The 14,278-nt window shown below is 38.5% G+C and overlaps 1 protein-coding gene across 1 annotated transcript in view; it reads right to left on the bottom strand.

The window, feature by feature from the left end:
- LOC150087705 (uncharacterized) overlaps positions 1–13,269 on the bottom strand; it is a 198,929-nt gene extending 185,660 nt beyond the window's left edge. Inside the window, exon 1 of the mRNA XM_090369854.1 lies at positions 13,160–13,269. Coding sequence (XP_090225980.1) covers positions 13,160–13,242 — 83 coding nt within the window. The 5' untranslated portion in view covers positions 13,243–13,269. The remainder of the gene's footprint in view (positions 1–13,159) is intronic.
- Positions 13,270–14,278: the final 1,009 nt, after the last annotated feature.

Below are 14,278 nucleotides of genomic sequence, written 5' to 3'. Positions count from 1 at the left end.
CACAGAATTGATACGTTGCTCTGGGGTTGCTGTTTCCCATATGTAGTACTTTACATTTGTCAATGTTAAACTTCATTTTCCACCTCTCAACCCATCTGCTCAACCTTTCCATGTCCTGTTGCAGCAGCATAGCGTCAGTAGTGTCCTTAACAACCCTGCCAACTTTTGTATCGTCTGCAAACTTGGACCATTAAGCTTGATATACCATCATCAATATTATTTATAAATACAGAAAACAATAATGGACACAACACTGAACCCTGAGGGACTCCACTGATAACATTAGTCCACGATGAGCAGTATCCATTGATTACCACTCTCTATCTTCTCCCCCTCAACCACCCCTTTATCCATAGCAGCAATTTGCCTCCAATGCCACACTGCTCCAATTTGTGCAGCAGTCTCCCATGTGCAACAGTATCAAAAGCCTTTCTAAGATCCAAGTATATAATATCAAAGTTATTCCCTGCATCCAGTTCTTTTGTGACTGCATCATAGTATCCAATCAAATTGGTCAGGCAAGACTTCCCCTTAACAAAACCATGCTGTGTCCGAGCTATAACTGAAGTCTTGTCTAGATGATCCTGCAGTGCTTCTTTAACCAGTGCCTCCATTAATTTTCCTAGAAAAGTAGTTAAACTCACAGGTCTATAATTACTTGTGTCAGCCTTTGATCCTCCTTTGTGAATTGGGGTCACATTTGCACAACTACAGTCTATGGGTACCTCCCCTGAGTCCAAGGAAGCTCTCAAAATTATGGCTAAGGGTTTGCTTACTTCCTTTGCTGCCTCCTTTAATATAACTGGATAGATCCCATCCATTTGTTTTCTGAGCAATGCAGACAGGCTGCCAGGGCAGGTCATGGGGTTTTGTCAATGATATATAGGAATTTTGCTAGCAGGGAAAAGGAGGTGGTTATCCCTCTGTATAAGGCAATGGTCAGGCCACGCTTTGAGTACTGCGTACAGGTCTGGAGGCCTCATTTTAGGAAGAATGTAGATTTACTTGGGCGTGTACAGAGAAGGGCAACAAGATTGGTGAGGGGAATGAAGAGATCCTCTTATCAAGAGAGGCTTAAGTTCTGCAAATTGCAGTGGCTGGAGACTAGGCACCTGCGCGGTGATCTGATTGAGGTGTATAAGGGCTTGAATGGGTTCAGCACGCTGAATTCTGATGGGATCCTTCCACTTGTTCAGATTACGAACCTAAGTGGGCATAAATTCAAATTAGGAAAGGACAGATGTAGAATAGATGTGCGGAAATTTGCCTTTAGCCAGCGGGTGGTTAATTGCTGGAACAAACTTCCATCTGTCGTTGTGGAAGTTGATAGGTTGAATAAATTTAAGGAGGAACTGGACAGGCATTTGGAGGGAATGGTGCGATTTTTCTTTTTTTTTTTTTTTGGCTGATGCTGCATAAGCTCATACACTTGCTTTATTGCATCACATGCCACTACTACTACTACTACTACCCCAGGTGCCTTTCTTGTGTTTATCTTCAACAATTTCTCCTCCACTTTACTCTCAGTTATTACAAGATTATCTAGCTTAATGTCAGAGTTGAATACACCTCTGGCATTCCCTTCGCTGAATAACTCCTCATGTGTGAATGTCGATGCAAAATATTCAGTTTGTTTGCTACCTGAGCAGGATCATCAATAGTTGAACCATCGATATCAAGTGGACCAATCTGATTCATCCCCTTCCTTCTAGAGTTTACATAAGTAAAGAACTCTTTGCTGTTTTTCTTTGCATCCCTTGCCAAAGATTTCTCGTAATCTGCTTTCGCCTGCCTAACCTCCTTTGTAACTTGGTTACAGATCAACTTGTATCTATCATAGGCTTCTGTGTCACGTGTTAATTTATATGTATCCCAAGCATTTTTCTTCTCTGCCATATGCCTCATTAGTTCATCTGACATCCATTTAGACATAAACCTTGAACAATATTTCTTAGTTGGTATGTAAAGCCTAGTAGCTTCCAAGATAAGTTCTCTGAATGCTTCCCATTTTGAATTTGCTGTTGGTAACATCATCAGTTGATCCCACTGTATAGAATTTAAATACTGTCTCAGACCATCATAGTCGCCTTTACGAAAGCAATAACCTTTCCCTTTACCCCTGATGATAGTTACCTCTTTGAGTAAATCCCACTTCAGCACACTGTGATCACTGCCACCTAGTGGTTCCTCTATCTGCAGATTCTTAATGCATGAAGAATCACTATTGATAATCAAATCAGGAGTATTACTCCCTCTAGTTGCTTCCTGAAAATGCTAATGTAGAAAATAATCATCCAATAAATCCACAAAAGCCTTGCTATCGTGTGAGTGACCAACCCACAAATTCCAGTCAATATCTGGGAAAATAAAATCCCCCATTATACGACTCTTTGATTTACTAGCCCACTATTTCCCTGTACAGTTTCTTATTATAATCATCAGAGTCATTAGGCCTATAGCACACTCCTACTCTCAATTTTGATCTCCCAATGCTTATGTCACATCAAACTGACTCGACACTGCACTGTCCAGTGATGTCGACTGGCTTAACTTCCTTGGATTTTATGTGTTTCTTAACTAATAGCATAACCTCCTCCCTTCCTATCCTGTCTATCCTTTCTGTACACATTGTACTCCCCAAATTCCAGTTCTGCATTCCTTATATCTGTGTGACACCACATCTCTGATATCCCAACAATATCTGCCTTTGATGCTTTGAGCAATACCTCAAATTCATCAAATTTATTTACCAAACTCCTAGCATTGGTGTGCACGCAAGTATACATGCACCTGTTCTTTTTCTTAGCTACGCTAACACAACCCATGAGTTCACTTGTACTGCAATGACTCCCATCAGTCTCTGAAATATCCTGCATCTTGTTTTTCAGGCTTCTGCTCATTCCAATAAAAGCAGTGCAAGAATCACTTTCACCTCTGCCAGTGGCTACTGTTAATCTATTAGTCCTTGTATATCCCCGAGCTAGCAGTTTTCCGACCCACCTAACACTGCCTCGATAGCATCAGCAAATATTCTTGTACCCTTTCTATTTAAGGGTATCCCATCCCTGTAGAAGCAGTCCCTTCTGTTAACAAGTATAGACCAGGCTGAAAAAAATTTTACCCCTTGAGCCTTGCACAATCTTTCCAGTGCCGAATTGATCAACAAGGCTCTCATCATATACTCCCTCCTATCGTGTCTGGGCAGAATTGCAGACACTTTCAAATTCAACCCTAATTCACGGCTTTTTTTCAACAGTGACCAGTACTTGTTAAGTAATTCTGCCGGTCTCCTATTCTTAATATCATTAGTGCCAACATTAGCATTAGTAGAGGCATTTGATGCAAGAAAGCAAGCTTATGCAGTATCAGACAAAAAAAAAAAAAAACACACTTCACCCCTCTGTTCGTTCAAAATACCTGTCCAGCTGAGCCTTAAACTTATTTAGGCTATCAACCTCCACTACAAGGGATGGAAGTCTGTTCCACCAACCAACCACCCACTGGCTAAAGGCAAATTTCCGCACGTCTCTCCTATACCTGTCTTTCCTCAATTTGAATTTATGCCCTCTCAGGTAATTATTCTGAACTAGAGGAAGAATCCCATCAGCGTTGAGCATGCTCAAACCATTCAAGGCTTTATACACCTCTATCAGATCACCTCGCTGGTGCCTAGTCTCCAGACACTGTAATTTGCAAAACTTAAGCCTTTCTTCGTAAGAGCACCCCTTTGTTCCATTCACTAATCTTGTTGCCCTTCTCTGTACTCGTTCCAGCAGCTCTACATCCTTCTTGAAATGAGGCCTCCAGACCTGTATACAGTACTCTAGGTGTGGCCTGACCATTGCCTTATACAAGGGAATAATCACCTCCTTATCCCTGCTGGAAAAATTCCTGTATATCATTGACAATACTTCATGAGCTACTCTTGCAGCCCGTCTGCACTGCTCAGAGAACTTCATATCTGCCTGCACAACCACCCCCAAGTCCCTTTCATTCTCTACCACTGTCAGTGTAGTACCACAGAGTTGATACGTTGCTCTGGGGTTGCTGTTTCCCATGTGTAGTACTTTACATTTGTCAATGTTAAACTTCATTTACCACCTCTCATCCCATCTGCTCAACCTTTCCAGATCCTGTTGCAGCAGCATAGTGTCAGTAGTGTCCTTGACAACCCTGCCAACCTTTGTATCGTCTGCAAACTTGGACATTAAGTTTGATATACCATCATCAATATCATTTATAAATACAGAAAACAATAATGGACCCAACACTGAGCCCTGAGGGACTCCACTAATAACATTAGTCCTAATAACTTAGTTTATTAGTACTAATAACATGTACAACTATATCACCTTTTGTGCCCTTAAAAGATGATATCCGCTCTACAACGTCATCAATCTTTGCCCCTGGCAGTAATGAGGTTCACATGATTTATTTAATAGGGTCATTACAGACAGGGAGATTTGTGTAATTAGAGCATGCATAACAAAAGCTATCTGGTGAATTTTAATTAAAGAATACCAATGATGGCTGTAGGATATATGTGCAAAAATTTGTTTTCAGCAAGAGAGTTTGTTCCAACCATCGTCAAATGATGGCTGGGACAAATTACTGTTGTGAAAGTGGGTAGTCTGAATCAATTTAATGAAGGATTACATAAATTATTAGATGAAATGCAAAGATGAGGTGGGTAGGTTTTTTTTTTGATAATACTGTATAAGCTTGCTTCATTTGCCACTACTAATACTAACAACTACCCTTATTTAAATAATGAATTTTAAGCCAAGTTTCTCAAGAGGAAAATTTCATATATTTCATGCAAAAAGAAATCTCAACATCAATAGAAACTTCCCAAGCATTAAATAAATTACAGTATAATATGATCTACATTTTAGTTTATTCCCCTGAAGAAGAGTTACAGTTTGGAATCGATATTTGAGATGTTTTGTACATAGTCCTCATCTTATTAAATGTACATCTTGACTTATGCAGCAAGGAGTGTATTCATCATCATTCTGTGCTACTCTTCATATATCACACTTTAATACATTTTTTAAGATTTAAAGGAAGCAAACAAAAGCATATAATATATCTATTCTTATTTAAATAATAAATTGCATATAATCCCTACAGGGATTGCATACAATTTATTCTCCCTACACAATTTGCTCTCCATACAGAGAGCAAAATTTCATGTTAAATCTTAACATCAATAAAAACTTCCCATGCCATAAATAAATTACAGTATAACAACACATAGCAGAATGTGACCTAAAGTACAGTTTTCAAAAATTAGTACATCACTGGTCTTAAAAATAATAAAAGCACATATTACTGAAGTGGCAATTTAATTAAATTTACTTTTAAATGATGTAAAATAAATTAAAATATTTCAAACATCTTTTTAAACTAATGCCACCTATATAATATTTACAGGTATTATAACCTGCCAGTTCCTTGGTTGGTTTAGGTCAAAAATTAATACATGTGGGAAGGGGGGGGGAGCTCTTGATTCAGTATTGGTGTAATAGTAGCTTTAAATCCAACCTACATGCTTACAGAGATACACTGCATACACGCTACTCTAAAGTGCAACCTATTAATGAGTACATATATATAACAGAAAAAAGTATGGGAAAAACAAATAAATAGGATGGATAATGGCAAGTTGACAAAAATATTAAAGAACTGGAAGCCTACTGCCAAAAAAAAAAAACAGAGAAAAGTCAAGAAGATAGAATAATGATCTATCCTAAGCCCAACAGGTAGTATAGTATATAATATTATCAATTAATCAGTAAAATTTATTAATCTTGTTAAACTTCATTGTCAATTAAATTGTACTTTTTAACTAAACACATATAACAACTCAGATTTTACAAATGTAACATAATCAATTAATACATAACTTGATACGGAAGTTATATAATGGAATTCGAAGATAATACTCGATACTGAAAAAATATATATAGATATATAGTGTTATAACAGCGTTGGGATACAAGTTTAGGGTTATAATTTTGTACTGAAATTGAAATTGAATTGAAATCATGACTCAGACGAGAGCGGCAAAGCAAAAGGCTCAAGCTAAATGGAGTGCTGTGGCTCAGGGGAAAACTGAGGGGGGGCAGCTGCCCTCTGAATCACAGCCTTTTAAAATGCACTGCTTGCTTGATGTTTGTGGAACAATCAGGTACGGGACATGATATTGCCAAGGAGGATGTCTTTGTGTGTGCGCAATGTAAGGATTGTGAGGAAATCAGGCAAAAACTCTGTGTTGTTATGGGCCTATATCAGAGCTTGAAGGACAGAGTGCCCTCGAAGGATCTAAATTGAGGGGGCCATCCAGCTCTCAGCTGTCCACATCAACACCAGAGGTTGCACTTGATCATCATGCAACACAGCGACAACCCCCAAGGCAGAATACGCTGGTCCCATAGGAACTAGCAGTTGTTGGTGACTCTATTGTCAGGGAAACAGGGAACATGGTATGTAAAAAGGATAGGTGGAACAGAACCAGGGTATGTCTGCCAAGGGAAAAGGTTGATGACATTGCAGAGCGGATATCATCTTTTAAGGGCACAAAAAGTGATATCGTTGTACACGTTGGCACTAATGATATTAAGAGAAGGAGACTGGTGGAATTACTTAACAAGTACAGGTCACAGTTGAAAAAAAGCCGTGAATTAGGGTTGAATTTGAAAGTGTCTGCAATTCTGCCCAGACACGATAGGAGGGAGTACATGATGAGAGCCTTGTCGATCAATTCGGCCCTGGAAAGATTGTGCAAGGCTAAAAGGGGTAGAATTTTTTTCAGACAGGAATGGAATACACTTAAATAGAAAGGGTGAAGAATATTTGCTTATGCTATCGAGGCAGTGTTAGGTGGACTGGAAAAACAGCCAGCTTGGTGGGTACACAAGGACTAATAGATTAACAGGAGCCACAGGCAGAGGTGAAAGTGATTCTTGCACTGATTCTATTTACCCTGGAAAACAAGATCCAGGGTATTTCAGAGACTGCTGGGAGTCATTGCTTACATTGCGTGTTTTACATCGCTTACATTGCAATGTAAACACATGGGTTGTAAACAACCCATGTGTTTACATTGCGGTACAAGTAAACACATGGGTTTTCTTAGGGTACTAAGAATAGGAACAGGTACATACATGTATACTTATTTATACACCAATGCTAGGAGTTGGGTAAATAAATTTGATAAATTTGGGGTATTGCTCAAAACATCAAAGGCAGATATTGCTGGGATATCAGTGACATGGTGTCACACCGATATAAGGAATGCAGAACTGGAATTTGGGGAGTACAATGTGTACAGAAAGGATAGACAGGATAGGAAGCATAACCTAATAGCATAAGGGTTATGCTATTAGTTAAAAAACACATAAAATCCAAGGAAGTGAAGCCAGTCGACATTGCTGGACAGTGCAGTGTCGAATCAGTTTGGTGTGACATAAGCACTGGGAGATCAAAATTGAGAGTAGGAGTGTGTTATAGGCCAAATGACTCTGATGAGTATAATAAGAAACTGTACAGGGAAATAAAGTGGGCCAGTAAATCAGAGAGTCTAATAATAGGGGATTTTAATTTCGCAGATACTGACTGGAATTTGTGGGTTGGTCACTCACACACTAGAAAGGCTTTTGTGGATTTATTGTATGATTGTTTTCTACATCAGCATGATCGGGAGGCAACTAAAGGGAGTAATACTCTTTATCTGATTATCAGTAGTGATTCTTCATGCATTAAGAATCTGCAGATAAAGGAACCACTAGGTGGCAGTGATCACAGTGTGCTGAAGTGGGATTTACTCAAAGAGGTAATACCATCAGGGGTAAAGGGAAGGGTTTTTGCTTTAGTAAGGGCAACTATGGTGGTCTGAGACAGTATTTAAATTCTATAAGGTGGGACCAACTGATGATGTTACCAACAGAATTCAAAATGGGAGGCATTCCAAGAATTTACCTTGGAAGCTAGTAGGCTTTACATACCAACTATGAAATATTGTTCAAGGTTTAGGCCTAAATGGATGTCAGATGAACTAATAAGACATATGGCAGAGAAGAAAAATGCATGGGATACATATAAATTAACACTCTTCTGACACCGATAGAGCTACATAAAAGTTCCTCTTGTCATTGACCCGATACGAACGAGGATCTTTTACACCCGGTGTTCAGATAGTAGTAGTAGCAGTAGTAGTAGTGGCATGTGATGCAAGAAAGCAAGTGTACGAGCTTATGCAGCATCAGCCAAAAAAAAAAAAAAAATTGCACCATTACCTTGAAATGCCTGTCCAGTTCCTCCAGAAATTTATTTAACCTATCAATCCTCACAACGACAGATGGAAGTTTGTTCCAGCAATTAACCACCCGCTGGCTAAAGGCAAATTTCTGCACATCTATTTTATATCTGTCTTTTCTTAATTTCAATTTATGCCCCCTTAGGTTCATAATATGAACAAGTGGAAGGATCCCATCAGAATTCAGCGTGCTCAACCCATTCAAGGCCTTATACACCTCAATCAGATCACTACGCAGGTGCCTAGTCTCCAGCCACTGCAATTTGCAGAACTTAAGCCTCTCTTGGTAAGAGGATCCCCTTCATTCTCCTCACCAATCTTGTTGCCCTTCTCTGTACACACTCAAGCAAATCTACATCTTTCCTAAAATGAGGCAGTACTCAATCACCTCCTTTTCCCTGCTAGCAAAATTCCTATATATCATTGACAAAACCCTCATAACCTGACCTGGCAGCCTGTCTGCATTGCTTGGAAAACTTCATATCTGACTGCACAATTACTCCCAGGTCTCTTTCATTTTCTACCACCTTAAGTGTAGTACCAGACAGTTGGTACGTTCCTCTGGGGTTACTTCTACCCATATGCAGTACTTTGCATTTGTCAAGGTTAAACTTCAGATCCTGTTGCAGTAGCACACTGCCATTACTGTCATTAACAATTCTGTCAACCTTTGTATCATCTGCAAACTTCGACACTTATCCTGATATACCTTCATCAATATCATTGATAAATATACAAAACAACAGAGGACCAACACCGAACCCTGTGGGACTCCACTAATAACATTAGTCTACGAAGAGCAGCACCCATTAATTACCACCCTCTGTCTTCTCCCACTCAACCATCCTTTTATCCATTATAGCAACTTACCCTTAATACCATTCTGCTCCAATTTGTACAAGAGTCTTCCATGCGCAACAGTGTCAAAAGCTTTCCTGAAATCCAAATATATGATATCAAAATTATTTTTTGCATCCAGTTCCTTTGTAATCACATCATAATATCCTATCAAATTTGTCAGACAAGACTTTTCCCTTAAAAACCCATGCTGTGTCTGAATTATTGCTGCGGTCTTGTCTAGATGATCCTGCAATGCATCTTTAACCAGCGACTCCATTATTTTAACCGGAACAGAAGTTAAACTAACTGGTCTGTAATTACTCGTGTCCTCCCCTGTGTCCAAGGATGCTCTCATAATTAAGGCTAAGGGTTTGCTTAGTTGCTTTGCTGCCTCCTCTAATATAACCTGATAGATCCCATCCACCCCAGGTGCCTTTCTTATGTTTAACTTCAACAATTTCTCCTCCACTTTGCTCTCAGTTATTACAAAATCATTAAGCACCCTGCTACAATTTGATAACCTTCTGCCATTTTCAAACCTTAATAACTCCTCATGTGTGAATGTAGATGCAAAATACTCCTTCAGTTTTGTTTGCTATCTGGGCAGGATCATCAACAGTTGAACCATCAATATCAAGTGAACCAATCAGATTCATCCCTTTTTCTTCTTTTTGGAGGTTATATAAGTAAAGAAATCCTTGCTGTTTTTCTTAGCATCTTTTGCCAAAGATTTCTTGTAATCTGCCTTTGCCTGCCTAACCTCCTTTGTGACCTGATTACAGACTAGCTTATATCTGCCATAGGCTTCTGAGTCGCTTGATAATTTATATGAATCCCATGCATTTTTCTTCTCTGTCACGAGTCTCATTAGTTCATTTGATAACCATTTAGGCCTAAACCTTGAACAATATTTCTTAATAGGCATGAAACTTTTAGTAGCATCCACGATTAATTCCTTGATTGCTTCCCACTTAGAATTTACTGTTGGTAACATCGTCAGTTGATCCCACTGTACAGAATTTAAAAACTTTCTGAGACCACTGTACTAACCTTTACGGAAGAAAAAACCCTTTCTTTTAACCCTGATGGTAATTATATCTTTAAGAAAATTCCACATCAGTACACTGTGATCACTGCCACCTAGTGGTTCCTTTATCTGCAAATTCATAATACACGAATGATCACTGCTGATAACCAGATCAAGAGTATTACCCTCTCTGGTCGCCTCTCGAATATGCTGCTGCAGAAAACACTCATCCAATAAATCCACAAAAGTCTTACTAGTGTGTGAGTGACCGATCCACAAGTTCCAGCCAATATCTGGGAAGCTAAAATACCCCATTATAAGACATTCTGATTTACTAGCCCACTATTTCTCTGTACAATTGTTCATTGTACTCATTCGAGTCATTAGGCCTATAACACACTCCTACTCTTATTTTTGCTTTCGCAGTGCTTATGTCACACCAAACTGACTCAACAGTGCACTGTTTATCTATATCAACTGGATGCACTTCTTTTGATTTAATGTTTTTCTTAATTAACAGCATAACACCTCCTCCCTTCCTATCCTGTCTGTCCTTTCTGTACATATTGTACTCCCCAAATTCCAGTTCTGCATTCCTTATATCTGTGTGACACCATGTCTCTGCTATCCCAATAATATCCGCCTTTGATGTCTTGACCAACACTTCAAATTCATCAAATTTATTTACTATACTTCTAACATTGGTATACATGCAAGTATACATGTACCTATCCTTATTATTAGTTACCCTAACACATCCCGTATACCCACCTGTTTCATGATGACTGCCATCAGTCCCTGAAACCCCCAGCACCCCTTGCTCCAGGTCGCTACTTATTCTAATAGAAGTTGTGCAAGAATCACCTTCACCTCTCCCTGCAGCTACTTTAACCTTTCAGTCTGTGAATCCCCTCAAGCTAGCAGTTTTCCGACCCAGCTAACACTGCCTCGATAGCATCAACAAATATTCTTGCACCCTTTCTATTTAAGTGTATCCCATCCCTGTAGAAGCAGTCTCTCCTGTTAACAATGAGGCCTCCTGTCTGGAGGCCTCATTTTAAGAAGGATGTAGATCTGTTGGAACGAGTACAGAGAAGCGCAACAAGATTAGTGAATGGAACAAAGGGCTGCTCTTAAGCAGAAAGGCTTAAGTTTTGCAAATGACAGTGTCTGGAGACTAGGCACCTGCGAGGTGATCTGATTGAGGTGTATAAAGCCTTGAATGGTTTGAGCATGCTCAATGCTGATGGGATTCTTCCTCTTGCTCAGAATAATTACCTGAGAGGACATAAATTCATATTGAGGAAAAACAGATGTAGGATAGATGTGTGGAAGTTTGCCTTTGGCCAGCAGGTAGTTGGTTGGTGGAACAGACGTTCATCCTTTGATGTGGAAGTTGTTAGCCTAAATAAATTTAAGGCTGAACTGGACAGGTATTTGGAATGAACGGAGGGGTGAAATGAGTAAGTTTTTTTTTTTTTTTTTTGGCTGATGCTGCATAAGCTTGCTTTCTTGCATCATATGCCTCTACTAATGCTAATGCTTGATGAGAAAAGAAGGCATTAATCTGTATACAGGCTAAACCCTATAGAGTTTTACTGTTGTCACTACTTTATGCTGAGTTGGGTTGTATCTGGCAGTATTTTAGCATAAGCAGAGGCATATGATGCAAGAAAGAAAGCTTATTCAGCATCAGCCAAAAAAAAAAAAAAAAAAAATCCCTTCCCATTTTACTGATCGATTCATTCCAAATGTTTGTCTAGTTCTGCCTTGAATTTATTTAAGCTATCAACTTCCGCAACAACAGATGAAAGTTTGTTCCAGCAATCAACTACCTGCTGACCAAATGCAAACTTCTGCCATCTATTCTACAGCGGTCTTTCTTCAGTTTGAATCTATGTCCTCTCAGGTCTGTATTCTCATCAAGAGGAAGAATCCCATCAGCATTGAGCCTGCTCAATCCATTCAAGGCCTTATACACCTGAATCAGATTGCCTCCCACAGGTGCCTAGAAGTTGCAATTTAGAGAACTTAAGCCTTTCTTCATAACAGCACCCCCTTTGTTCACTTCACTAGTCTTTTTGTCCTTCTCTGTACTCGTTCTAGCAACTGTACATCCTTCCTAAAATGAGGCTCTTATCTCTGATCACAAAATTCCTGTATAACATTGACAAGACCCCCATGACCTTCTCTGGCAGCCTGTCTGCACTGCTCAGAAAACCATATCTGACTGGACAATTATCCCCAGGTCTCTTTCATTCTCCTCTATCCTGAGTGTAACACCACCCAGTTGGTACATTTCTGTGGGGTTACTGCTACCCATATGCAGTACCTTGCATTTGACAACACCATAACATTAGCAAAATCTAAACATTTAAGTTTAAACTTAAATCATTAACAAAAGCTTAAACACTAATGTGTAAAAGAATGAATTTCTAAACCAGTGGTATCAAAATCTATATACAAAATTTAACTAAGTTAACAATCAGAAACATTCAATTTCTAAAATCAATCCAAGCAGTATAAACAACAGTGTTAAAAAATTTTGAAGCACTAATTAAAATTTTAATTAGTTCAAGTGCCAGAGGATTAAACACAACATAAAAGTGTACAATATATAGTTTAAATTATAGCAGGCTTCTTCTGATTTAAAGACAAGATACTAAAGTAGCAATGTTAATAGTCACCACACAATATGTACACCAAATGGTAAACCCAGAATATATACAGTTCAAAATCAAAGTTTACTCAACGACTTCCACAGCGAAAGTTCATTAATATGATCATACACAAATATGTAACAGTCAAATATTAGATTTTAATTATTGACAACGGAGTCGAATAACACTATTCAAACATGACGCCATATACAAAAAAAAAAAAGAAAAAAAAGAAATCCAATTGGCATAATGATACATCTCAAATAAATACATACACGTAAATTTTTCTTTAATTAATACTAAGATACTTACTATCTCCCAGTGCGAGGATCATATCTGCACTCCCAGCCTGGTGGCAACGGCTCTTGACTTGGCTGGGGATGAACTGCCGCCATTGTTTCTTACCTCACAAACGTTTCAATCCCAGCGACACCATACGCTTCCAACATCAGCATTAACTGATGCGGATCAGAAGCTGGAGCACTAATCAGAAGATGTCTATGCAAATCAAATGCCAATAGATGAACTTTTAACATAAGCATAAAAGTGTCTATTCACTGATTCCCCCTTTCAGAACTAATAGCGATTTTGGTAGAATATAGATAGGCAATGCATGGTTCGAATGTCAAATTTAAATATACGATGTAGTAAGATAAATATGTGAATAAAATACAATAATGTATATTTGTATGTAATAAATGACACATCTCAAATTAAAACATACATGTAATTTTTTTTTTACATGTATGTATTTTATGTGAGTGTAACACCGTGTAGCACTAATCATTACAGCAATATTCCAAAAATTAAATGAGCGTGATAAAATAAAATTAAAAAAAGATACAAAAAAGTAACATAAAAATTAAACAAACTAACGTAAATGTGAAGGCATGAAAATAAGTGTATAAATAAATACAGTAATAATGAATGAATTATTACTGTATTTGTATTACTGTGTTCGGCTGAAAAGCCGAAATAACGCAAGGTAAGCAAGCAAAGTGGTCCCTTTAAGCGACAGTCCATGAAAATGGACTGTCGCTGTTGGACTGTTGAAATGCGATAATTTCAAATAGAAGAGTGCTAGAGAGAATAGCATTAGCATTAGTAGAGGCATACGATGCAAGAAAGCAAGCTTATTTAGCATCAGCAAAAAAAAAACCTTTCCATTTCCCCCACCCGTCCATTCACTCTAAACGTTTGCCTAGTTCAGCCTTGAATTTATTTAAGCTGTCACGATTTCACAACGACAGGTAGAAGTTTGTTCCAGCAATCAACCACCCACTGGCTAAAAGCAAATTTCTGCACATATATTCTACAACCGTCTTTCCTCAATTTGAATTTATGCCTCTCAGGTATGGAATCTGAGCAAGAGGAAGAATCCCATCAGCATTGAGCTTGATCAAACTACATGTATTCAAGACCTTATACGCC

Source organism: Mastigoproctus giganteus, chromosome 3 (genome assembly GCF_048544385.1).
Source record: "Mastigoproctus giganteus isolate SK-2022 chromosome 3, ASM4854438v1, whole genome shotgun sequence".
Classification (NCBI taxonomy): Eukaryota; Metazoa; Arthropoda; class Arachnida; order Uropygi; family Thelyphonidae; genus Mastigoproctus; species Mastigoproctus giganteus.
This window is presented reverse-complemented; position numbering and strand designations above follow the sequence as displayed.